Consider the following 27655-nt stretch of genomic DNA (forward strand, 5'->3'; position numbering starts at 1 on the left):
GCTTCCTTTTTTCCGTCAAAAAGCTTCCTTCAAGATTTTTGCTGTATCAAATGTGATATCGCTGGTAGCCTCCTCTGTCTCAATAGTAAATTTTTTATCCATTGTCGCTCCGCGGTATGCAGAAGAGGATTTCCTTCATTTGTTGCCAAGAAAGCTGCTTGTTGGATTTGCAACACTGTTCGTAGCAATAGCGGCAATGATGGTGGTGTTTTCTGCAACAAGTTATATTGTCTTTAAGGACGGAAGTTTATGGATTGCTATTCTGGCTATCGTAATTTCTTCCATCCCAGTCATCCTGTTTGTTAAGCAACATTTCCTATTCTTCTATGATGTTCTACGATCAACCTATGCATCACATTATCTCATCCGAAAAGGTAAAATTAGTCTTTTCTACAAAGCAGGGGAAACAACAACAACTAAACACCAGTGGAAGACCAAGCTGTTCAATGGATCAAATTTAACAATTCCATGCACATCATCATGTAGCACAAATGTTTAAATTCGATTGTCGCTCACATATTCAGAGGATGTAACGGTGATGTGGGTAAGTTGGTTTAACATGAATTGGGGCTTGATCAGAGTCTGAGTACGTCTGGTGGTCTGATCCTCTGTCAGTAATCTCTCCCGCCTTTTGCGATTAATGACGCTCGAGGTCTTCCTAGACTCCGAGTTATGCTAAGGTCTTTGTAGTCCTAAGTTGTTTTCATACTTTCTATTTTCCATGCATTTTCCGTTGTTGAGTCTTTGTCCATGTGCTTCGTGTTATTAGCTGCGTTTTGCATGTAAGCCTAATTATATTTCGAGATATCTCTGGGATATTATGTTAATTAATAATATAATAAGTAATTGATGTTATGACATATGTCATGTAATTAATTGTTATATAAAATTAAACTATACATATCATATGTATACATTAATTGGTTACATTATCTATAATACATCTTGAATTCCTCTTATGCTGTGTTTACTAAACTGGAATCGGAATGGGCATGAATGGAAATGGACTGGAATTAGAATCAAAATAAGTTGTTTACTTGAACTGTAGGAATCGAAATCGGAATGAGCTGGATTGCCCTTAATGTGTTTACTTTGTCTTGGAATCGGAATCAGAATGAATTATATTGTAACAAATTACTAAAAAGTACTTAATGGATTATTGTCATAATTATTATTAACTAATATATTAATTAATTGTAAATTTTTTTAATTAATTATAATAACTATAATAAAAATTATTATAAAAATATATTAACTAATAATATTAATATAAATTACTTAATTAAAATAATATATTAATTATTGTGATTATTTATTCAAAAATTATAATAATTAATAATTATTGTTAATAATATATTAATATATTAATTAGTAGTAACAATTATATTATTTATTTATTTAATAATATTAATTTTATTAATTAATAATAATATATGAATTAATTATATTAATTATTGTAATTATTTATTCAAAACAATATAATTATTAATAATTATTGTTAATAATATATTAGTATGAATTAATTAATATTAATATTAATTATTGTGGTTATTTATTAAGGAACAATAATTTTTAATAATTATAGTTAATAATATATTTATTAATTAATTATAATATTATATTAATTAATTATAAAAGAGGACAAAGTGGGTATTTTTAATTTTAGGGAGGGCAAAATGATCAATCTAGGGAATGGAAGACTCATTCCCACCTCCTCCATGATAATCAATCTCCCATTCCCCATTCCCAAATAGTGGTGGGCTCCACCATTTCAATTCCGATTCTTGCTCCATATTTTAGAAGTAAATATCATCAATCATTTCGATTCTGGATTCCGATTCCCCAATCCTGCAAGTAAACGCACTATTAGAGTAATAATATAGTTACAAACTCTTGTATAAATTTATTTTGTACAAATTGATGTGGTATGATAAAATTGATTGAATTAAATATCTATTGGTCCGCATAATCTATTTTTATTATTTTGTATTTTCATTCAACCAATAAATTAATACCAAATCAGTTTGTATAATATATATTTATACAAGAGTTTATAGATGTATCATCACTCTTCCTCTTATATTCCCCTTATGTGTCATTTTTACTTTCATTAATAAAGTGACGCGGAGGTTTGCTCTTAAAAAAAAAAATTGACAAAATTGTGGGAGAAGGCACCAATGGACACCCAATTGCCAAGCAAACCCTTTTAGCTTGAAGTTTGAACAATGTAATTAAGCATGGTCCCCGTGTCAATTAAAAATCCCATTTGACGCGTAAGACAATTAGTCCAGGGAAATTGTCGACAATATGCGGCAACAACAACAGTAAGACATCGTCTTTGTTTCAAGAGTGATCTTCAATTCACCCCTCAGCACTGAGTACGATGATTTTCTATTTATCCATTGAAAGTATGCAAATTTAAATTTATTCTCATTTTGATTTAGAGAATGGTGATTAATGGGGGCACATGGATAATTGTTTTTTAAAAATCTTTTACATTTTTAAAAGGTGAATTGGAGATTGTCATTCTAAATCGGTGATTAATTGAATCTTTGTTTAAGTTAACAAACTGTTTTTTTTAAAATTAATACTTGTCCAAATTCAATTTTATTTTAAGTGAAATGTAGTAAAATCTCGATATATGAATGTTCAATAAATTGTGAAATAATAAAATCTTCTAGCTCCGACTTTGACTAAGTTACTAAATTAATAATCTCGCTAAATGCATTACATAACAATTTTTTTCCCAAGTCCTTTAAAGCCAATGAAAATATAAATTAATAATTAGCCAAGTACAAAAATATTAATAATAAATAATATATAAAAATTATAACATTAAGAAGTTTTTTTCTTGACATCTTTCATTTTCTCAATTCAATTCTTTTTCGAAATATCCATCTAACGATTGGAGATTAAAAATAAATGTATTTATAGAGTTTATATTCTATGTACTTTAAACATATGAACAATTTATCTTCTTGGGTATTTAATTTGAAATGTGCGTGAATCAATTTAATGTTTGTGTACAATGTACTTATATTAATTTTTTGACTTTTATGTGCATGTTCATAACATTTATTAATATCTTTTTAGTTTTTATAAACTGAGTCGCTTTTGAAATTTATACATGAATCTTGATCAAAGGAATAATACTCGTATTAAGACGACATAGGGGTTTTTAATTAAATATGCCTTAAAAGTAGGGTATTTAGTTAAATATACCCCATGCTTGAAAATTATCTAAATATGCCTTTTTATGTGGTACATTGTCTAAAATATCCTTAAAGAAAAATATAAAACACACATAACTCATAACAATCTTTACTTCTCACTCTTTTTAATTCCACACAACAAAAACTCACACCACTCTCAAAATCACTCACAAACAGCTAATGCACTGAGATTTTTGTTTGCAGCTGGGTGTATTATTCATCCCATGAATAAGGTATTTGAAACTTTTTTTATTTTATTTTGGGCTATCTATTCAATTTGTTGACATTATATTATTTTTAGGGTTTTGTTTGGTTTGTGATAAACACTAAAGCAACTCATATTTTCATTACATTTGCATCATATGACTGTTACTTGATGGATTTTATAACTACATTTGTTAAAACCTAAAGTTGTTGTCAAATTTTTTTTCTGCACCCGACATACACGACAGCAGTCGTGTATGTATGTATTTACACGACTGTAGTCGTGAAAATGTGCAAAAAATTTCAATTATTATGACACCTTATCATTCTATTGGTTCAAAAAAAATATATTTTTCACTATATATATCCTTTTACTATTACTGGACCATAGTCGTGTATGTTAATAAGTTACACGACTACTAGCGTGTACGTATAAACTTACATACTATAATTGTGTATATATGTAAAATGTTACAATTGTTATAAGATCCCAACATTTTTTTAAGAAGAAACATGTCCTCTAATTATTTACTGAGTCATGTATTTTTGCAACTTACACGACTTTTGTCATGTATGTATGAATTTACACGACAACAATCGTGCAAGTTTGAAAGATATAGTAATTGTTATGACACCTAGCATTCTGTTAGTACAAATATTACAGTTATATTTTATTAAATATATCATCTAACTGTTTACAGAACTATAGTTGTGTATTTTAGCAAGTTACACAACTATTGTCATGTAAACTATCAATTACACGACGTCAGTCGTGTAAATAGGCAGACAGATCCACACTTCGTTATAAATCTTATTTGATTTTATTTTTGTATTTGTTGTATAATCAATTGTTGTATTATTACAGGAAATGACTTCAGTACGTGTGCCTATTATGTTTTGTTGTGAATGGATTGAGCAAAACGACCATTATAGATTTAATGGTACGGAGGCAAAAGGGATCATGGTGCCCCGTTCTACAACGTATGCACAATTGATAGAAAAGGTATCTCGGGTTATTTGTATTGATATTTCTGAATTTGACATTGAAATGAAGTTCAAGCTCAAAACATTCGATCCAATGCCGCCCGTCCCAATTATGAATGATGACGATGTAGATTATTTTCTAGAGGAAAGAATTCTTTACACGACTCCAGGGTAAAAGTCAGGTAAATAAATGCTTTACACAACTGCATTGGAGAATTCTTTACATGACTCCAGGGTAAAAGTCAGGTAAAGAAATTCTTTACACAGCTGCATTGGAGGCTAGATTATAATAACAACTAAAAAAAGGAAATTGAGCTGCAAATCACAACCATAGACTACACATAATAGAATACAATTAATTAAACAAAATTAATAAAAAAATATAAACAAATTAATTGGATCTTCACGTAATTCAGCATGACAGTCCATCGTGCATAGGCATCTTTGTGTAGATGTTACTTGCAAATCAACATAAGTGAGTTTTATTGGTATTCACCACCTAGATTTGTTTTCAAAGCAAAACATGGAATGAAGGCATAATTGTCAAATGCACTAACCTGCAGCTTCAACTGATGAATTAGTTCACCCTTCTGCGACTCAAGTTGTCTAGCCAAACTGCTAACTCTCACTACTTTCTCCTTTAGATCCCTTATTTCTGCAGCCTTCTCTCTACACTCAACTTCTTTATCTCGTAATGAGCATCTAATACCAACAGAAAAAATAACATTAAGTTAAATTCAATATAACATCAGACATATGCTAAAAAAGAATTAAACTCATTTATTTATCTCTCATAAACTCAAATTGAATAATAACAGCCGCAGCAACAGCAAAATATTTATGATAATTATGATTCTAATTGTAATCAAACTCAGTGTAACAATACAACAACACGACATCTTTAGATTATACTGTCAATTGGGCTGAGTAGTTAGAGACATTAAGCTTTTGGCACAAGACTTTGTACACATTTCAATACCAGCTGCAAATGGTTTTTTCCAGGAAAATCAATAACTTGAGCTTTGAAACTTTCAAATTTTATTTTACATTAAAACAAAAAATTTGACTTTCTAAAAGTACCTGGAGGAGGAGACGCTGAAGGAGAGTGGGGGAATTGCAGCTACTGGTTTGCAAAGAAGCGGCGTCGTTTTACTTGTTTTGCCGCGTTTCAGCGAGAGTGTAGAAGAGTTGTTGTAAAATGGCAGGGATTTGTACAATGGAGGAGGAGACGCTGAAGGAGAGTGGGGGAATTGCAGCTACTGGTTTGCACAGAAGCGGCGTCGTTTTACTTGTTTTGCTGCGTTTCTGCAAGAGTGTAGAAGAATTGTTGTAAAATGGCAGGGATTTGTAAAATGGAGGAGGAGAAGTCCAGAAGAAAGGGCTGAAGGAGACGCTACTCATGAGAAAAAAATAAGAATTTTGTTACACGATTAGTTGTGGTAGTTTGGTTGATTTAGGTTTTTCATTAGGGTAATTTCGTAACTGCATATTAGAAAAGACATATACGAGGAATTTTTGAGTATGGGGATGTTTTTAGATAAATACCCTATTTTTAGGGTATACCACGAACAAATCCATGGACGACATAAGTGATTAAAATATAAAATTATGCTTGAATTTATAAATATTCATTACCAATAAATTAATATGTTATCCATTTATTGATAAATAAATAACTTAGTCCCACTAATATTACTTTATATAGATTTTACCGGTGAGAGAATTTTTAAGACAGCAAACATGCCTTTTTTTAATTCAAAAAATGTACTCCTATCAATTTTTATTTTAAAAGAATTAAATAATTGATAATTGTAAATCTGATTGATTCTTTAATGCGCAAATAATTCGAAATCTTCCAAAGCAAAAATAAATAAAATAAAAATTGAAACTCCAAGTTGCACGTGACAAAAATGTTTACGCACGCCTTTAGACCGTCTCACAATGTAGAAAGCCCATCTGATACTTTGATCAAACTCTCTCGTTTTAGGTAGAAATTTCCCCTTTAGCCCTCTACTGCTCTGTATAAATGATATATTATATTATGAAAACAAACTTTAATTTTCTGTTAAATTTTGAAAATTAATTTCTTTTCCTGAAATTGCAATGGATCATTCAATTTCATCTCGTTCACTTTCTCGATCTCCATCTCCATCTATATCTCCGTTCAACTCCAAAAGAATGATACTTAATCCAGTTTTTCATAAATTCAATTTCGATTCCAGAAACTTCGAAATAAAGCCGTTGGTTTCGCGCCAAAATCGACCGGTGGTGGTGGCAGTTCGTTCTTCTAATCAAAAAGTCCATAATGACGGTTTCGTCCTCGAGGATGTCCCTCACTTGACTAATTTTCTCCCCGATTTACCGGTAATTCACTTTTCTTCTTCTTATTGTTTTTATTTTTTTATTATTTATTTGTATGCGAAGCTCAAATTGCTCAATTAATCAATGAAATCGTAATTAATATGTAAATCGTATTATATTTTTCTTTGATCAAACTGCAGCAGTGTGTGTGATTCGAAACTGCGAGATTCGAAGGAAAATGATGTTGCCTTGTGTGTATTTTGTAAAATGAAAAAAATAGAAATTTGACGAATTATTTACCAGAATGCCTTTATTCCTTGTTGCATCGTATTTTCTGGCAACTGCATGATGTGTGCATTGCTCATGATTTTGTATTTTGCTTGATGTTTTGCTGTCAGTCATACCCGAATCCACTGAAAAAGAGTCAAGCATATGCTGTTGTCAAGTAAGCCCTTTTGAGTTTTCATAACGTTCTCTCAGTAGTATCAGTTGTGGTTGTTAATCGGTAGCGCATTATATTGTCTCTTAGGCAAACATTCGTTAGCCCAGAAGATGCAGTTGCCCAAAATGTAAGCAGAAATATTTGAACTGAATTTTGATGTTTCATGTTATTTGCTTTCTCCTTGTCAGTTCACTTTTCTTGTTGCATTTCCTACAGATAGTCATACAGAAAGATAGTCCTAGAGGAGTTCATTTTCGGCGTGCTGGCCCACGAGAGAAGGTAACGTTTTTGGAGCCACCTATAAAGGCATCTCAGGAAGCTGATTGGAAGTGTTTCTGATGCCAGGTGTATTTCAAGTCGGATGAAGTCCGTGCTTGCATAGTGACTTGTGGTGGCTTATGCCCAGGGATTAATACAGTCATTCGGGAGATAGTCTGTGGCTTGAGTTACATGTATGGGGTTGATGAAATACTTGGAATTGAGGTGAGATCAATCGATGTTTAACTTCCTTCACTCAAGATCTCTTAGTTGTTCTTGGTCAGTTTATCTTCAATATATTTTTTTAATACTGAATTTTTGTCTAAACCTTCTATCCAGTACCATGGTAACTTTTACGTTACTTTTTTCATTTTGGGTGAATGAATCACCATAAAGTTGTTGCTTTGTGGTTGTTCCTTGGAGAATAGTTATGTTTGATAGAAAACAGAGATAATATTTTCATTCTATTTGGTAGTTACTTCTTGACTGTGTGGCAAAGAATTTAAATTCACAGTAATTGGTGCTATTGGTGTTATAATTTCAGTTTCTGTCCTCAGCACTGTGGCATGAAACTCCCGATGCTATCCATGGCAGTATATTGTCTTCATAGTTTGGTAATGCTTTGATACTGTAACAGGTTTATTTTACTTTGGAAAAAATTTGAAAAGTTAATTGAGGAAAAAATATATATTCTTTGCAATTTTTCCTGACATTCAAAATGTAGTCTTTGTGATGACCTTTCTTATGTAAATCCAATGGTTAATGGAACTATGGCTATTTAAAAAAAAAAAATGTGCTGTTTGGTTTTCGTTTAGGAGGAGAGCTAGGAAAAATAGAGAAGAGTATGAAACAAGCTTCTGTTTTTTTTTTTTCCAGATTTGTGCATGTACATAATTTCTTCTGTGATTTGCTTTTGTTATTCTCTCCCTCTCTTTGTTAAACACTTGCATCATAATAGCCTAATTGAATTCCAGGGAGGATACCGAGGTTTTTACTCTAAAAACACCTTGACATTGTCTCCGAAAGTTGTAAATGATATCCATAAACGCGGTGGCACCATTCTTCGCACTTCACGAGGAGGCCATGACACCAACAAGATAGTTGACAATATTGAAGATAGGGGAATAAATCAGGTAATATCTGTATTCTTTTTCAGTACCATTGAGGTACCTAGTTGGTGACATTCAACTAAAGTAAAAGAAAATGAAAAGAAGAAAAATTAAGCTCTCTGTGGGTTTTAGGTGTACATAATTGGGGGTGATGGTACTCAGAAAGGAGCCGCTTTAATCTACAAGGTAACTGTTTCCTCTCACATTTAAAATTGAAAAAAAAAATTCCTCCGCCATATATGTGTTTTGATTATTCAACTGTATCAAATAGGCTTCGGTATTGTGATGTAACATTCACATGCTTACATATTTGTGTTCTTATTTTGTATTACTCACACATTTTGTAAAGGAAGTTGAGAAGCGTGGCCTTCAAGTGGCAGTTGCTGGCATACCCAAGACTATTGATAATGATATTGCTGTAAGTTTTCTAACTGTACTCTATAATGATGGTCTGCTAAATTATGCAGGCTAATATCAATGAGGTATAGCTATTGTTCACTGGTTGAGAAATTTTGATTATTTAAGATGAGAATTGATGCATGAACATCAAAGAAAAGATGAACATCAAAACACTTGATGAAAGAGATCGTTAGATCTCAAAACACTTGATGAAAGAGATCGTTAGATTTCAAAACACTTACCTGTATTCTAAGAAATTATTTCTTCTTTGAACTGCAGTAATATACCTGTTATGAACAGCAATGATAATATTCTTTATTGCACTCTACTGATTGGTTTTTGGGTTCAGGTGATTGACAAATCGTTTGGTTTTGATACTGCTGTTGAAGAAGCTCAAAGGGCCATTAATGCTGCACATGTGGAAGTGGAAAGTGTAGAAAATGGAGTTGGAATTGTCAAACTGATGGGCAGATACAGTGGTATGTGAGATGTTCGGTGAAGGATTCCTATTGGTTATTTAGTTGGTTGTTCTTATATTTTTGCCGCCTTGTTTTTTGGTTTCTGCAGGTTTCATTTCTATGTATGCAACTTTGGCAAGTAGAGATGTGGTAAGATGTTAGTCCCATGCTATAAAACCCAAACATCTGCTGTCATCTTAAATATTTCTGGATCCAATTAATGGTCAAGATTTATTCGATGATAAAAAGGCACTTGTTTAGTTGTTTAAGAGGATAAAATTTAACTAAAATTTAGTAAGAACCATCAAACAATAGAAAAACTTGGTACAAATACAAATTGCAAGTTGAAATATTGGTTTGTATGGGAGGATGTTGTAATTGCCCATAATTATCTACCTTCTTTCACTTGTGTCTGGGGAATTTCCTTTGGTTGTCTTTTTAAATTATCTGGGTTTCTTTTCGTAATTGCTGTCATAGCCTTCAATTGAACTTCTCATCTCTTGCTAGCGGCAAAATATGTCTGTATTCAGAATGCTGAAATTGAAGTTACAGATTGTTTGGGTGAAAGTTAGTTTGTGAATTAAGAATATTCTGCTTTTGTGAATTTAGAATATTCTGCTGTCTTTTGGGAGAAATTTAGTTTGGAGAAATTTAGTTTGGAGAAGTGCAGTTTCAGCTATCTTTTGGGTGATTTGGAATGAAAGAAAGAGCAGAATTTTCAAAGAGTCAAGACGGAACAGTTATGAAACGTTGTGGGATAGAGTTCACCTTTTAGCTTCACTTTGGATGTCAGAGACTATGGATTTCGACAACACTTCATTTTTCTTCATTCATCTTAATTGAAGGTGACTTTTAGGGAATTAAGAGTGTAAACTGCTCCTTTCCATATAAAGTTAGGCAGTCTCTTTTGAGTTAAATCAGGCTTTTGGGGATTGATACTGTTTTGTATAGCTTTGATTGATTGATTTTGGGTGGATATGATAGGACTTAGGGCCAAATATGGCTGACTTTTATTAATTAAATCAAAAGAAAACAAACAATCCTGACCTACAATTCGAGAGGTAGGTTAATCTCTCCCAAAACTGCTAATGGTTCATAATACCAAACAAAACTCAACATAAACCCTAAATGACTCCATAATCTCTTATTTATAGCTGAACCTTAATTAATAAAATTACTAAACTGCCCCTGCCCCTAAAATTACTAAACTGCCCCTGCCTCTTTATATTTGCGCCTACCATAAGTTTTCATGGATCTAACATTACTCCCCTCCCAAAAAGACACCTTGTCCTTAAGGTGGAATCTAGGAAATTGCTGCTGTGTCCTTATCCGCAATCATCTGTGCCAACTCCATTGATTCCCCTAACCCCCTCGGTCTTAGCAAGCGCAGCGCGGCTCGGATTTATGGCTTCAATCCCTTCATAAAATTCCCTTCCAACATTGACTCTGAGATGTCCCCTAGACGTCCCGATAGTAGCTCAAGCTTTTTCCTATACTCCATGACTGTTCTCTCTTGGGTCAAGGCAAAAAACGGTTCATGCAAATCTCCCTCTTGAGTGGCCTGAAACCTCTCCAACAGACAATCCTTAAATTCACCCCACGACCTCAATGGTTGTCGTTGTTCTCACCATTTAAACCACGTAAAGGCATTTCCCTCCGAACATAACGCCGCCGCCATCAGTTTTTTCCTTTCTGAGAGTCCATTGATGGCGAAATAGTGCTCCACCCTATACACCCATCCATAGGCATCCTCCCCTTTGAAAATGGGCATTTTTAGTTTCCTTACCCCAAAATCAGCTCCAAATTGAGTCAGCCCCGCCTAATTTCGCACCATTGAAGGTCTCCAACCTCCCGAATCTACTCCATTTTCCGCAAATCCCGAAGACCCAGCCCAAAATTCTCCTTGCCTAGCTCCATATTGGGCTGAAATCCCTCGCCCAGCTGCATTCCGGTCATAACTGCTCCCTTTCTCGCCGGTAACCCCTCCTCCTGGCCATCTGCCCCTAAATTTGACTTGTCCAGACCCAAAACCGCCCAGCCCAGGCCCAAATCCAGCCTGCCCTGGCCCAAAACGGCCTTGCCCAGCCCAAAATTTGGCCTGCCAGGCCGTGCATCACCCCCAAACGCCGCCGAGTCGCCAAGCCCAGCCACCCCTGGCTCTTGCGTGCCCCATTCCAATGTCGAAACACTGATTCCCAACCCTAAACTGCCTCCTCCAGCCGCGTAACCCTCAGATCCACCGCCCCCAGCTGCAACCCAGCCTCCTTCGTCACGCCCAATGCCAGGAAAGGCTCCTCTAGGCCGTAAGTCCCCTAGGCTGACCTCCCCGCCACCAAATCCGCCATGAACTGTTGCCCCTGGCTGTGCAAGACTGGTGGTTTTCGGCCCTCCGCCCTCTGTGCCGTCGCTGAGCACAAGTTTCGTGTCGCCAGATCCTTCTCCCGCCACACCGCCTTGGCCTGTTGATACTGCCAGTGGTGGGTTGAGGTGGAGTTCTGTCAATTTCAGCAACATGGCTTCAAGAGATGAAAATTTTTGTTGAACGTTATTAAATCGCTCGTCAATGGTGGCTTTGAGCGATTCATGAGCGATTCAATCTCTGCTTCCAATTTTTCTTCAAGCGCGTCCACTTTCTTTGCTGCCATTGTCCCAGGATCCCTGCTCTGATACCACTTTGATAGGACTTAGGACTAAAATTAGGGCTGACTTTTATTGATTAAATCAAAAGAAAACAAACAATCCGGACCTACAATTCGAGAGGTAGCTCAATCTCTTCCAAAACTTCTAATGGTTCATAATACCAAACAAAACTCAACATAAATCCTAAATGATTCCATAATCTCTTATTTAAAGCTGAACCTTAATTAATAAAATTACTAAACTGCCCATGCCCCTAGAATTACTAAACAGCCCCTGCCTCTTTATATTTGCGCCTAACATAAGTTTTCATGGATCTAACAGGATACCTGGTCCATTGCTAAACTATATTATGTCCATTTCTTATCAATACAAATACTCATAGTTTCTTGAAAAAAGGGAAGGAAAACATTCAAAGTAAAGTTCAAGAAGACATGTTTTTGAGCGAAAAGAATTCTATTTCCAAGTATATAATAACCTGCTCAAATTTAGAACTATATGTTTGCCACTATTACAGATTTGGGCTCTATAGATTGCCATCATAACAGATTCGAGCAATTTGTCTATAGATTCCAAATTTAAAGTCTTTGCCCACATTAAAATGTCTTTTATTAGGAAAAACTTTGGTATTATGCTGTGATGGCATTAGCAGTATCATTTTCAAAAATAAGGAAATGTACGAAAGTCTTAATATTGGCTTCTCTCAAGTGAATGATGTTGTTGGTTTATTTTCTAAATGAGGTCGTGATTTTATTTCTATGCTCATCTGGTGTGATAATCATATTGATCCTGCATGATCTTCTGGTTGTATCTGAGTATTTTAGGACTGTTGCTTGATTCCGGAGTCACCATTTTATCTGGAAGGACCAGGTGGGCTTTTTGAATTTATTGAACGACAACTAAAAGAAAATGGGCATATGGTTATTGTGGTAGCAGAAGGAGCAGGTCAAGAATTTGTTGCTCAAAGCATGCCTGCAGTTGATGAGAAAGATGCATCTGGAAACAGACTACTCCTAGATATTGGTCTATGGTTAACTCAAAAGATTAAGGTGGGATAAACAATTTCTCCTACTAGGCTTTTGGTCTTTGATTTCAGTAAACAATGGGATTGTATCCTTGGACACAGTCTCATGAAAGCATTTCTATCATTTATCACGTTATGTAGCAGGATTTTGAGCGGGGGTAGTTGCAATACATGAGTTGTTGTTTAAAGTTTTCCATGATTTTGTATGATTTATCTCATTTTAAAATTTGATTATAGTCAAGAAGTGAAGTTGTGGCAACATGGTTGATTGTGCTTTGAGATGAAATTTATGAGAGGGAAAAAAAATAATTTGGGATGGATCTTTACTAGAATGTTGTATAATTTTGACAATCAAATTACTAGAGCGCCTTTTTTATTTTTATTTTTTCCTCTGACAAGGGGGTACTCTTTTCAGTGGAGTGGAGAAACTTTTTCTAAATATTCTCCGTTGAACAACTTTTAACTCTATTTCTATCTTTTCTCCGCCACAGGATCGTTTCACCAAAGTTCAAAAGATGACGATAAATATGAAATACATAGGTATCTCCAGAACTGAGCATTATCAGTTTGTTATTTCTATGTTCTTTGCTTTATTGCACGAGTGTTAGTTTGGTAGTTATAACTTGTACTCCCATCCAACATGTCTATCTAATATTGTACTCCCATCCAACATGTCTATCTAATGATGTCCAAGAAATTTTAGCAAAACATCATTAGCTAATTTAGGATTCTTGTTTGTGGATGAACATTCACAACTATAGTAGATATTTGAAATTTTTGTTCTTCGTATCTCTATCTATTTAAATTTTTGTTTTATATATCATTTTCTCTACAGATCCAACATACATGATACGAGCTATTCCAAGTAATGGATCAGACAACATTTATTGCACCCTCCTTGCCCATAGTGCAGTTCATGGGGCCATGGCTGGATTTACAGGCTTCACTGTTGGACCTGTAAACAGCAGGCATGCTTATATTCCAATCGCTGTGAGTTCTGCATCTCACTAGTCTGTCGTTTATGATTAGTGTCATTTTATGAATATACAAAATCAAAAGTTACTGATTTACCTTTGTCTTGAATGATGAAACTTGGCTTCTGACTGCATAAAAATATTTAGAAGTTAGATGTTCGAGCATTATCTACTTTATAAAAATGGTCGAATTTACCATTTCTAATTTTCCCTGTTAAGGTCCTAGTGTGAAACTGACATGTCTGAAACTAATGGTAAGAACTATTGGACCAAATTATTTATTTATTTATTTATTTTGGTGAACTTAGGAAGCAATATTAGTTGGCTAATAAAAATCACTAATGTCAACTGTATTGTATGATGTGGGACTGCTAAATCATGTCAAGACTGCTAGTAAATGATGCTATGTATCATTTGGTGTTACTGTGTAACTTTACCCTGTTTGGAAAACATTATACTCTGGTGTTGGTGTTACCTGCTACATTCTTTTTCTTCTTGTGAGCTCTCACTTTCAAAATTGGGATGCTTTCGGGCATGTCAGTGGCACTATGAAACTGGCTCATCATCTTGAAAATTATTTCTTCTCACAGAGATGCCCTATAATCTTTGTTGATAAAAGTTCTTGGAGAGGTGATGGCACAAGGAAAATAGTATCTTCCTGTTCAGTTATTAGTTGGCTATCATAGCTTGAACTAACAACAAACAGTATAAACCTCTTTCACCAGTATAGGCAGCAGCTCAGTTTGCTGATTTTGCATCCTTTTCCTTTGTAGACTGTGCATGGGGAGACTACGAAAAATGTTTTGATCTTTCTTCCCTTCTTGACTATGCTAATCTTAATTTGAAGTTGGTGGCTGACTCCTAGATCAATAAATCTACTAACTTCATGTTTTAAAATAACCCTTTAAAGAGGTGAACTGTTGCTTATACTTCATGTGATATTTCCAAAAGTGTCTTCTGGTTGTAAATACACCATATTATTGAATTTGAATTGCTGCAGGTGATCTTCAGAGATATTTGAAAAGTTATATAATTTTGGTGTAATAGTTATTTTCTATATACTTACATTGCAGAAAGGTTCTGACCCCTACATTCGACAACCTAAAAATAATCAAAAGATCAATGCTGAAGTTGTGATGCCCAATTCTGTATGGAAAATTTACAATTTTCTTGTGCTGCATTTGCATGTTCATCTCTAATTTTGAATGGCATGATCTGCTATTGCAGCGTGTGACAGAAACACAAAAGACAGTCAAGTTGACGGATAGGATGTGGGCCAGGCTTCTTGCATCAACAAATCAACCTAGTTTCTTGAACTGCAGTGAGGTTCTGCATCATCAAGAAAAAGCTGGTAGAAAGACTACAGAAGTGATCAATAGTGAGAGAACAACATCTACTTAGACTTCATAACTTCCGAGTTCAAATCCAAGGGGTCAGTTTGGTCTCTTTCTTCCTGGCAGTGATAGCAAAAGCTTTCGGCAAGCAGCCAAGCACATGCTAAAGTGCCTCTTATTTTAGTAGATAGATTATCTGTTGGTTGTCTCCTGTTATTGCTTTAAAATTCAATTGACTGGAGTGTACTATCTACAATCAGGATAACCAGATAATACCAAACTATATGTAAATGTCATCCTCCAAGATATTTTAAATTCAGCAGTATAGATTACACCGTTGGGAGAGAATGCACTTTGTATATATGACTTTTCGCATCATGAAACTAGTTAAATAATTGATTCATTATATGCAATGGTGTCAAATCTTGAAAGGGAGGTAGCCTATAGACTCCAGCCACAACCGAGTTGAGCTTTCATCCCATAGTTTATGTATGTCAGTTGACTTCGATTAGACCAGACCGACCCAGAGAGGAATCGTGTTGTAGATGAACCTACTAAAAAGTTCAGTATATGAAAAATACTTTCCCCTCTAATGGAGAACAAATACCTCTGTTGATATGCATAGCCTTTTAAAGTATCGTATGCGTATGATACAACCACCAAATATTTATTTTCACGCCATTTCTCAATGCACCCACCATCGGAATTTAAGAGTCAGAAGATTCCCGAAGTAGAGCATCTATCCTATTCCGTCTAATTAGTTTTTGCCATGTCTTTTTTTACATTCATCAAAATTTTTCAATGTGTTTGGTTCCGTTTGCTGAATGTTTGGAACCGGGGGCGCCAAAATGAATAAATGAATCGAACTCAAATAGAATTGTAAATAAATTGGGTCAAAATTCTGTTGATTCAGATTCGATTCGTTTATTAAATTAATAATCAGTTCGATTAGTTTAATTCATTCAGTATAATTAATAAATGAATCGAATCGAATCTAAATTCATTTATTACTCATTTATCCTATAACGAATTCATAATGAATCAAATTGAATATGAATTTGTTTACAAAAATACAATTAATAAATAAAAATAAAATAAAATAAAATATAAAAAGACCACAAATTTAACATGTTACAAAATATAAATTTATTATCATTTAAAATTACTATATTAGCTTTCAAACTTTAAATTATTTTCATACATATTTAAGGATAAATAAGTAGTTTAATTAAACGAAAAATAAATATATTCTCAATGAATGGATCGCATTCGATTCATTTATGACCCAGTTATTAAATAAATTCTAAAATAAATGAATAAATTCATGTCCTCAAATTTGGATTTGATTAGTTTAGTTAGCAAATCTAATTGAATTAATTTATTTATTAAATGAATTAATTTTTTAAATCCAAACCCACTATTTAATTTGTGTCGAATTTAATTGAATAAACGAATCTTAATCCAGATTTCGACACTTATTTGGAAGGACGGTGTTGGGTGCTGAATCTTGTGTATGTGGAGACAAGAAAAGGGTGTCGGCCTTTTCTTTCTTGTATTTCTAATGGAGAAGGGGACCGCTCCTTGATTAACCTCACCTCAAATGGAGAAACCGACAACCATGATCAAATCCAAGAACAATGAGGTCATCATTGATGAGATCTAATGACATTGGCGGTGATAACAGAACAGGTAAGTTATTTATCTTTTTGTCCTCTTGGAGTTGCAAGTTGCGTCCCATGTCTATCATTTACAACTGTGCATGCATCGGTTGTCTTTACAAGAAGGCATCAGTTGTATGTAGTCATGTAATAGAAACCGGGATACAAGCTTTTGCAACTTGATCCGGGTAGGGTTGGTTCTTGCAACTTGTTCATCAAATCTCTCTTTCGTTGGGTACTATTACTAATCAGTCGATTTATTGGTACCTTGATATCAAAGCCTTTGACATTGATAGCTGAACCACCCTTATTTATTTACCTGTACGGTCTCAACCCCTGGCCTAATGTGCTCTTTCAAATTGACCGGCGTGAAATAATTTCTACGTTCAAGTCAGCTTGAGATTCAACTGAGTTGACTTGGGGTTTTTGAACTGGCCTAATTTATTTATCATGGACCCGTTTTATTAATTTTTTTTTTTTATTTCTCCTTCCTTACAATTTTAACCTGCCAAGAATTTGATTCATTTTGTAACTTGTCCTTTCTCTTACGATTTTGTATCTATTTTACAATATTCTAGAATTAGTCGTATGAGATGCATTTTTCAGGATAAGCATTACTCAACCACTCTACAGTAGAATGCTCTGCATAAATAATTTCGGCGATAAAGACATTTAGTTAATTAATACATGTTGATATCGTTTATCTACTAATTGTAAGTATTTATTTAATCTTAAATTTTTTAAAAAATATTATTATTTAATTTATTTTTTAGTAATTCAAATTTTGAATTTTTGCGAATAAAGATTAGAAAATTCTATTTAAAATATCTATATTTTTTAATAATTTAATTTTAATAATTTAATAATTTTTAATAAAATTTTTTATTGATAACTAAATAATTAATTTTTTTTAAATTTATTATTAAAATTCTATTTAGAAAACTATAACAAATTGAGCGAATGTACTTGCAATTACGTGCTAACCTTCTAAAATTATAAAATATTGGCACTAGTGAAGGCCACTGCTATGTTACGTTGAGTGTAACATACACACACTCACAATAATAATACTAATGATGAAATTTATTATTGTTGCTGTGAGTGTGTGTATGTTACACTTAACTTAACATAGGTGACCCACCAGTGAAAGGCCTGGAGGAGTCTTTCTCATCGATTGTCTATTCTTAGATATTATGAAATTTGATCACCCGTTTTCAAGCCGCAGCCGGTATCCGGTTACAAACTAAAAAGATCTGAACTTGATGAGCTTCTGGATTTTAAGGCGGCCCCCAAGAAAAAGTGATTTCCGATAGATCATTGAGTCCAGTCGCAAATTCTCTGTACTCCAATATCCGTTTCAAGGCCGCAGCCAGCATCCGCCTACAAACTAAAAGATTGGAACTTCTTGGGCTTCTAGACTCTAAGGCTGCCCCCCATGAACAGTGTTTTCCGATTGCGCTTTGAACGCGGAACAGTTTGTAAAAAGTTACCTTTTTAATGTTCTTGACTTGCAGAAAGAAAATATGTTAACTCAATTAATGATTTGCATTGATGAATAAAGAATTTCTGGATAAGCAGACTTTTGCGAGAAAAGTCTTACCTTATCCAGATGAAGCAGAAGCAGTTGAACGGGTAAAAAAAAATCAAGCCAAAAATAAATCAAAAGTCAACATTCAAGAACTTCATTGATTATTTTTTTACAAAGTCCACTCTGCAACTGCAAGTCTACTAATGTACAAGTTACATATATATTTTGCTTCCGATTAACCGGAATATTACCGGATCTGAGTTTTGAGCTGGCACCCAGTCAACTTTATAACTGGAAACCAAGACACTTTTTTTTTCTTGGGAGCAAATTACATATTTCCTAAGAGTAATAACAGCACATATACATTTGAGGGTCCTGAATCTGAGAAGGGTCTTATTTTTCTAGATAATTGAGATGGTTGATTCTTGCAAATCCAGTGTCTTCTCTCTTCTTCTTTTCCTACTGTTCTTTGCTGGAGGGCTATCAGCTCCAGCCTCCAGAGGGAAATTCAAGATTGCTTTGCGACCCCTCATCCGGAAGGCAGCAGAATCATAAGCTTTAGCAGCATCAACATCACTATCAAAAGTTCCCAACCAAACCCTGCTGCCCTTTCTTGCCGGGTCCCGGATTTCAGCCGCATACTTGCCCCACGGCCTTCTTCTTACTCCCCTGTAATGCTTCCTCTCTTCAGTGTCCGCCAGCTTCGGCTCCGAACGCTTTTGAGGTGATTCTGTCCAATTACTGGAACCCAAACACGTTATGTCCAATGGTTCAGGTTTTATTATTTCACAAAAGGTGGGGGAGTCGGGTTCGGATTTGATCACAGGGAATTCTGACTCCATAGGCTGGAGAAAAGAGAGATTTGGGTCGTCTAAGGAGGTAAAGTCTCCGAGAAGAAACTGGCGAATGAATTCCAGGATGGATGATTCTTCTTCCAACGTTGTCATGTTGGACATGTTAATGAGAATGGAACTGAAATGAAGAGAACGAGTGAGTTGAGTGAGTTTATAAAGCAGCAGCACAGGGCAAGGTGATGGATTTTTATGGCTCATGGGGCTCACTCTTTGCTAATGTGGGGACTAGCGACTAGCCCGGTATTTAATATTTAATTGTGCATTGGCCCCGCTTACTAATCTACAGAAAATGACTCAGTACACGGTTTTCACCCCACTGTTGTGGAGTCTACTGGAAAACGTTGGCAGATCACAATTGATACTAATAGACTGGACAGAGGTAGTGCTTGAATAAAACAGCACAAATTGCTCGCTACACACCAACAGTCAGCAGCAACTTGCACAAGTATCAAATGAATTTGGGCTTTGTCCGTCTTATCCACTAAATTAAGGTACAGTCAATTTCCTTGTCCCACCAAGGCAGGGCTCAGTTGTAAATTTGCAATTCTACTACATAGGACAAAACACAATTTGTGATTTTAATTAAAGTCTGTACTTCTTGTTAGTTTGATTCCGTCTCCAAAGCAGATTTAATCTTATTACATGAAATATCTCCAAAGTTCATTTCATCAAAGAGCTACCGAGCTTTCATTCTCTGAAGTTCGACAAGAAGAAATATTCTGCTTCCATTTATCGCGGCATCAATTATCTTATAATAAGTACCAGACTTATTATTAGATACCGTTTGGGATTTCTTTTCCTTTTCTCTCTAATTGATAAATGTAATCAAATGGGTGGGCTTGGATTGGTTTTAGTTGGGTTTAAGTTCAATCTAAACCAAACTAAATAAATTTAAATGTAACCCAAAGTCTTTATAACCCAGCCCAAACCAAACTATTTTAATATAGTTTGAGTTTGGGTTGACATAAGACATGTTTGGATTGCATTATAGTCTAAAAATAATTCAATAGCGTATTTGATAAATTTAAATTATTGAAGAATTTCTTTCCAAATAAATTTCAAGTTATGATTGAAAATTACTTATCTATATTTGTAGAAATGACCAAAATGGATACTTATGTCTTTTTCAATTTTGAAATAAAACTTAATTGTTATTTTAAAACTGTTTAATGCAAAAATTATTGAAATTTTATTTTCTATTTATAAACTACAAAAAATTAATTAATATTTAATATGACAATCAATGCTATTTCTTGATTAATTATTAAAAAAATTGATTTAAGCCACCGGCGTGATTGTTGCTTCACTGGTGCCATCATTGTCGTTGTCGGCGGCAAATGAACCATGATGAAGGCAAATTTGGTATCATCTAAATCAGAATTTTTTGGTCTATGTTACAGTAAGACATTCATCAAATGATATAAAAACTTGAAAATTTTGGCAAAGTCATGGTGCCGCCACTCCTGTAGGTGGAGAGGAGGCAGATTCACAGCTATAAGGTCTCGTTTTCTGGTAGTGGTATTATATTTGAATAGGCTAAAAAATTTGGCATTCGATTGATCGACATAAAAACACATCTCGGTCGTCGGCAATGATGAAATCATTTCCGGGAATGAGATAGTTAAAATCCTGTTGATTTACTTAGTTTACAAAATATTAATTCGAAGATATTTTTTGTAAGGGTGTTTTTGAAAATATATAATTTTATACAGGGACTTTTGGCACTTAGCAGTCTTTCCTGCTTTAAGAATCTATACAAAAATTGAAATGGATTGAATCCAACCCAAACTAAATAAATTTTCAACCAGTCCAAACTGACCTAACTGCCTAATTTGGTTTGGGTTTAATTTGGATTGTGGGTTGTGAGTTTTTTACCCACCCATTTATGCTTGTATTTACTGAAATTTGACACGAGTATGTTAAATTACTTGTACAAAATGCAGCGTCACACGAGGTAAAATTTTCTCCCTTTAACTTTTTATCTTGGGTGGTGTTTGGTTTGAAGAAGAGAAGGAAATGAGAAGAGAAGAAAGTGGAAGAAAGGAGGGAAGATTGAAACTCTTTTCTAATGTTTAATTTGTTACAAAACTATACAAACAAAGAAAATGCCTTATTTTTCATTTAGACTATTTCACACTTTAGTTTTAAACTTTTAATATTTATCATAAATATAATTCAAAAAACTAAACAATAAATTTATTTAATATGATATATAAATAACTAATAAAAATTATTTTAAATAATATAATTATATTTGTAATTATATCTATTTAAAAAGTTTATTAACATAATTTTAGTTTATAATTAATCTAATTTAATTTGTTTCTAAATAAATTATGACATAATACAAATAATTTCTTAACCAATATATTATAATTTTAAAAATTTTGTTTGACAAACTTCAAAAAAAAAAAAGAGTCGTTGTTGCCGCCATTGGAGCCGCTGCATGTTGCCACCGGCCACCACTGTAGCATGTCATTCCAACTCGAGAATTATATGAAAATTATAAGAAATTAATGATCTATAGATTCAAGCAACTTATTTGCCCAATATACTTGATGTTTGTCCAGATCTGAAAAAGTTAGAAAATTTTCAAAAAAAATTTAACTGGATTTGAAGAAAACAAATTCATTTTTTCACTTCTATGACAAAATAATGAGGTTGCTCGTTGGCTGGCAAGTCCAGCGATACTAGCATGATGTCCCATGTAGCAGAATCGATGGCGACAGTGCGGTCCAACGGCGGCAATGGCGGTGGTCCAACAACTATTAAATTTATATTTCTATTTCCGTAAATTAATCGAATAAATAAAGTGATTTATTAAATCATTTTCATTACTTCAACTTTTATTAATATAAAATTATTCATCTACAATATTAAGTTGATAAAAGAAAATTGTAAATAATAATTATTTGATAATTGTAAACATAGTTAATAAAAGATTTGAAGGGGTAATTTTAGATGTTTTAGCTTTTAGAGAAATTTAAATTTATCACTCTTTGGTGTGGAATCTAAATTCTATGTTATGATGTATATGAAATTTTAATGAAAATTAAATTCTTATAAATTATAGTCAATCAAATAACAAAAACAAGAAAGGAACTTAAATTACTTTCCTTTTCCCCTTCCCAACCAAACATCACCCTAGGTCTTCTATAGATTTTGTAATACTTTATTACCTCTAATGTTAAACTTTCACAAAAAAAAAAAAAAAAAAAAACTCAATGCTACCACAAAACAACTATTTTATTTTGCTAAAATTCTACTCCAAACAACTATATATATTTTTTAGTAAAATTTTACTTTACTAAGACAGTTCAATGTATATACCCTTAGTTCTAAGTAAGTTAATTACATTATTTCACCAACTAGTAAATGAATACTACATCAAATATAATGAAATTTTAAGATGTATAACACCATTGTATTCTTAATGAAATAATTACTTTTTTTTTACAGCCATTGGAGGTAAAATTATCTTATCTTTTCAACCTCAAAATTAATGTAATCTACTGTAAAAATAATTAGGTTTTAACAAATTAACGTCGTCCATGGAAAATCAAATTAGAGTTCCCGTAGAAACGTTTCTGGGGACTAATTAGGGAAAGCTTAGTAGCATATGATCAAGAAACTAGCTATGGCTCATAACTTCTCAACCTGTTCTGGCTAATGGAATTGATTGGAAAAGTCATGCATCAATATGCAAATTATCTTTTGTTTTTAACGTAATTGAAACGAAGACAGAGAAATCATGAACAGAGGAAATTAAAGTCATGAACAGAGGAAATTAAAGTTGGAGAGGAGCCAGTCTTATAATTAAATATAGTGAATTGGCCAATATCAAATATAAGAAAAATCCATGAAAAAGATTGGCATCAACATTGAACATTATTGAAGATTCTCAGTTTTTAATGAGGAGCGTTTTCACTTTCACATTTATTTTTAAAAATTAAAATAGTGTTTATAGTAAAATCTAAGTTTTAAAATTTATTAAATAGATGCACAAAATATAAGAGTTCGGAAAGTATATTAAAGAGGAGTAGTGATCATGTGAGCGACAGTCGCTCATCTGATCACAATAGAAGAAAAATGAATTTTAGTGTTCAAATATTATGGGACCAAATAAAACTTAACCACCTAATATATTATTTCATGACTACTATTAGGTAGCGTTTACTTTTTGGATTGGATTGAGAATCCTGAGGAGTGAGAATCCTAGGATTGAGAGTGTGGAGTGGGAGTGGGAGTGGAAGTAGGTTGTTTACTTATACTGGAATGGAAGCATGAAATAGAGATCAGAATCCAATTTATGTGTTTACTTTGTCTTGGATTGGGAGTAAATAGTTTCAAATTACAATTTTATCCTTATTTAAAGAATTATAGTTTTTAATTACAAAACTAATAAAAAATATATTTAATGAATAATATTTATTTTATTATATTTGTAAATTTATTCTAATTAATAATATTCTTAATTATGAACAATAAACTATTAATTTTAATTTTAATATAAAATGAAACCTTATTTTATTTTATTTAATATAATTATATTAAATTTATTATTATATAAAATAATAATATAATATTATTTAGTACAAAATTAATATTTTCTTAGAATAAACTATTTATTATTATTAATATTAAATAAATATAGTACTATTATTTTTAAAATAAATATAATAACATTATATTTATTAATTCTCTATTAATATAATAATATTATTTTAAAATAATTTTAACTTAGAATCAATGCAAATTATTATTTAGTTAAATATAATATTATTATTCAAATAAATATAATATTATTTATTTTATTTTATTAATTATAAAATATTGAATTAAATTAAATTAAAAATAAAAGGGCAAAAAAGGGCCTCCCCCAATGGGAGTCCCACTCCCACTCCCCACTCCAAAAATGGGTGGAGACCACGGAGTGAGAATCCTAATCCCTTCCCATTTTGAGGAAGTAAACGCTGAAATGAGAGGAATCCACACTCCTCACTCCCACTCCAGCAAGTAAACACATTCACGGAATTTGCAGTTCATATATCTGTGTTATTTTACTACTATAGTCCATGTTTTGTGACTATTTTTTTAAGTCACCGAATTTTTCATTATATAACATTATAACTAATCAGCGATTAGTCACAAAAAACAGACCAATTAATTGGATTTTATCCGATCATGTTATTTTAGTGAGTAAAAGACTTCAACGACTATGATTTTAATCACTAAACGTCTAACACAATTATTTGAAAGTAATAGTGATAGTCACAGAGTATAGTTAAAATGGGAAATATAGTTCTTTTCTTTTTTTAAGTTCTTAATTATATGTGACTAACATTTCTGGTTGCAATATATGAAGTTTTTTCATTTGAAAATGAAAGATTCAGTAGCTAAGTGTTCTAGCCACTGATTAATATGTATTAGTGACTAAGTGTGTGTGAAGTCTCCAAAAGAGAAAATTTAACTTTAGGCGACTATATAGTATAGTCACGGCTACTTGCGCTTAACTTTCCCTCCATGCCCAAAATTTAGAACTTAGAATAATTTTAATTATTGAAATAATGACTAACTAATTTACTTAGGAATAAAGACAGAATTTGGGGGAGGGAAATTACCAAGCCTTTAAATTTTTATAAGTAATTAGAAAAAGAAATTCAAGACGGCCAAAATTTTTTTGCTGTATGAGACCCCAATTAAAGCGGGCAAATTCCACTCAAACTTTAAAAGTTAGTGTGAGTATATAGGTTTGATTATTTTAACTTAAAACTTTGACCTAATTTAACACAAATTCATAATCATTGTACTTCCAGACATCAAGCGTGTAATCAAAATTCAGTTACTTTTTTTAACAAAAAAAAAATTCAGTTACTTTTTGTCTTGCATTAATTTCATTGACCAATATATATTTCTTAAATAAATAATAATAATTTGTATTTTAATTAATGTTCCACTAATCATTTATTGTCTCATAAATGATAATAAATAAATTTATTATTAATTATTTACGTACTATTCTTACAACTTAATCAATGAACGACATATAACATACCACATAAAATATCAGAGTAACTGAGATATAAACTGTGTATTTCTTGGTCGAACTGAGTATCCGTGACATTAAATGTAAATGACTAATTACTGCAAAGATCAAACTTATATTTAAACGAGAGATTTAACATTAACTAATACCAAATATTGGCGTTCAATTACAACTTATGAAATACTCAACATAGGTAAAACCAAGAATCATACGATTCATACGGTTCGTATAAGCCTTTCGAGGCTAATGCATGTGTAGGCTTGAAGACATCATTATTAAGAGGCGGCTAATAATATTATAATATAAAATACTGCTACTCATGCAACTGGGTAGGAAGGTTTAGTGGCAATGCCACAGAGACCTTCAGGTGCTTCAACATCTCTGAGAATCCTCATGTAGCCGGCCTCACCCCAGCTCTCCCCCCATGAATTCTTAATTAACCAATATTTCATTCCATCTTCAGTTGCCCCAAATCCAACGATAGCAACAGCATGAGAACACTGAGTTCCACATCCTCGGTTAAAAATACCGCCTTTGTAACTCTGGAAGTCTGGTCCACTTCCTTCAATGCAAATTGATACTGGCTGCATGGCTACAGCTTGGAGTAAAGCCTGCTCATCATTGGGTTTTACATCTTCAAAGTTACTAATTTTAGCAGCTACCTTGACCTGTGCGTCTTCACAAGTTCCTTGGACTTCCTTGTATGGATAATCCGCTTCTGTGGCAATACCCTGGTTTATAATATATTTAAAGGCATTGTCCATCCAACCGCCACCGCATCCACGGTTACCATCTATTGAGCAGTCTAGTATTTGCTGCTCCGAAAGTGGAATAAGATTACCACTACTAATCTCAGTGACCCCTTCCACCGCCGCCACAGCTGAAAATGCCCAACAGTCTCCTGCATCGTACATATTAAGGAAAAAAAAAGGCTTGATTAAGTTACATGAAACATGCCCCAGCAGGGGTTGGCAGACGGTTGTCAAGCTGTTTTTGTTAATTAGCTGATGGTCAACTGAGTTTGAGTTCTGAAAGAGGTTGGAGGCTAAATAATCTATTATAGTTACTTCATAAATATTTAGTATACGATTTACTTACCACATTGACCTTGGTTCTTAATAGGAGTGACAGCTCCTTTCTCTCTCCAGTCCATGCTAGTTGGAACGTCAGTCAGGTTTTGATACTTGAAGGATGCTGTTGTGGATTGCCGTGATGAAGATGACTGGCTTGGCACCCTGTATCCTGTATATGAAGCACGAAACTCCTCATTAGTTAAGTCTGAAAATTCATTGGTGCCTAACTTGTACGTCCGATTCGCCTCCTCATTGGCTTTCTCAATGTATTCAAGGTTTTCTTTGAATATCTTAAACCGCATTTCCTTCTCCAGGTCGTCCTTGTAAGTGCGCCCATGCTCAGCCATCCATTTTTCATGCTTCTCAACAATGGATGGTTCATGCAGCGACCGGCCGGCGACCGACACCATTTTAGATGAATAAGTCACCAGAATGATCATAGACAGGGCAATGATATCAAAGCTTTTCTCCATAATAATTGGTAGGTATTTGCAAGTTGAACAAGGTTGTTTTGTTTTTTTTTTTCCTTCAAATTATAGAGGCTAGCTAGCCAGCTAGGGGTAAGTTGTGAATACTTGAAGCACGCATTGCAGCTCTATATATAGTACTTGTAGATAGTGGATTTGTGCTCTCAACATGGGTGGCGTACAATATTTGCCTAATGCATGAGACGTATGCGTTGCGTTAGTCGTGCCCCATACTTCACGATTTTCAATCAAGCTAATTAGTATGCGAAACCGGACAACCAAGTTATTATCAGTTATCGCCGTGATTCGCGTACTTCGTGCTTTTGAGGCTTGCTAGCAATGACTTGACTAGCTTTTAGCGAAGTTACAAAAAGAATTATGAACTAATTTGTAAATGGACTTTTATCGATGAGACTTGCGGCGACGTGGAAAACATTGGTGTCATTTTTTTTTCTTTCATAAATCAACTTAAAAAAAAGGAAAAAAAAAGGAAAATTGGATAATAATGTGAACTCATTTGGACGGAGTAAAATAATTCTTACAAAATCTACAATGTATCTAGCTAGGATGAACTTTTATATATCTGCGATATTATGAAGAAATCATTACTAATATGCATTACATAATATGGCATAAAATATGACACTAATACTAGAATTTCTTCCTTGCCAATTTGGTAGCTTATCTTAACCT

The 27655-nt window shown here is 33.4% G+C and overlaps 3 protein-coding genes across 4 annotated transcripts; 1 reads left to right on the forward strand and 2 right to left on the reverse strand.

The window, feature by feature from the left end:
• Nucleotides 1-6371: 6371 nt before the first annotated feature.
• On the forward strand, nucleotides 6372-15742 carry LOC102625221 (ATP-dependent 6-phosphofructokinase 4, chloroplastic). 2 transcript variants are annotated; one of them, XM_052434300.1, is made up of 14 exons: nucleotides 6373-6764; nucleotides 7100-7146; nucleotides 7231-7270; nucleotides 7360-7422; nucleotides 7489-7626; nucleotides 8376-8534; nucleotides 8643-8696; nucleotides 8860-8928; nucleotides 9259-9388; nucleotides 9477-9517; nucleotides 12829-13053; nucleotides 13520-13568; nucleotides 13864-14018; nucleotides 15230-15742. In XM_052434300.1, exons 1-14 carry the CDS (start codon nucleotides 6504-6506, stop codon nucleotides 15401-15403), a joined length of 1605 nt encoding a protein of 534 aa, XP_052290260.1. In that variant the 5' UTR covers nucleotides 6373-6503; the 3' UTR covers nucleotides 15404-15742. The 2 variants fall into 2 exon arrangements, with proteins under 2 accessions (XP_052290261.1, XP_052290260.1); XM_052434301.1 differs by lacking the exons at nucleotides 7100-7146; nucleotides 7231-7270 and having other exon boundaries at nucleotides 6372-6764.
• A 2907-nt stretch (nucleotides 15743-18649) lies between these two features.
• LOC102625681 (ethylene-responsive transcription factor ERF107) lies at nucleotides 18650-19665 on the reverse strand. Its single transcript, XM_006489950.4, has one exon. The coding sequence runs from the start codon at nucleotides 19572-19574 to the stop codon at nucleotides 18924-18926; it is 651 nt and encodes a 216-aa protein (XP_006490013.4). The 5' UTR covers nucleotides 19575-19665; the 3' UTR covers nucleotides 18650-18923.
• A 5870-nt stretch (nucleotides 19666-25535) lies between these two features.
• LOC102626006 (ervatamin-B-like) lies at nucleotides 25536-27066 on the reverse strand. Its single transcript, XM_006495158.4, has 2 exons — nucleotides 26521-27066; nucleotides 25536-26323 (listed from the first exon to the last, which is right to left on the reverse strand). Exons 1-2 carry the CDS (start codon nucleotides 26966-26968, stop codon nucleotides 25740-25742), a joined length of 1032 nt encoding a protein of 343 aa, XP_006495221.2. The 5' UTR covers nucleotides 26969-27066; the 3' UTR covers nucleotides 25536-25739.
• Nucleotides 27067-27655: the final 589 nt, after the last annotated feature.

The sequence above is a fragment of the Citrus sinensis genome, chromosome 9 (genome assembly GCF_022201045.2).
Source record: "Citrus sinensis cultivar Valencia sweet orange chromosome 9, DVS_A1.0, whole genome shotgun sequence".
Taxonomy (NCBI): domain Eukaryota; kingdom Viridiplantae; phylum Streptophyta; class Magnoliopsida; order Sapindales; family Rutaceae; genus Citrus; species Citrus sinensis.

Coding starts and splice junctions, on each gene's coding strand:
- LOC102625221 (XM_052434300.1), top strand. CDS start 6,504: ATGGATCATTCAATTTCATCTCGTTCACTTTCTCGATCTCCATCTCCA. Junction 7,147..7,230: donor CAAGCATATGCTGTTGTCAA/GTAAGCCCTTTT, acceptor ATTGTCTCTTAG/GCAAACATTCGTTAGCCCAG. Junction 9,389..9,476: donor ACTGATGGGCAGATACAGTG/GTATGTGAGATG, acceptor TGGTTTCTGCAG/GTTTCATTTCTATGTATGCA.
- LOC102625681 (XM_006489950.4), bottom strand. CDS start 19,574: ATGAGCCATAAAAATCCATCACCTTGCCCTGTGCTGCTGCTTTATAAA.
- LOC102626006 (XM_006495158.4), bottom strand. CDS start 26,968: ATGGAGAAAAGCTTTGATATCATTGCCCTGTCTATGATCATTCTGGTG. Junction 26,324..26,520: donor TAAGAACCAAGGTCAATGTG/GTAAGTAAATCG, acceptor TGTACGATGCAG/GAGACTGTTGGGCATTTTCA.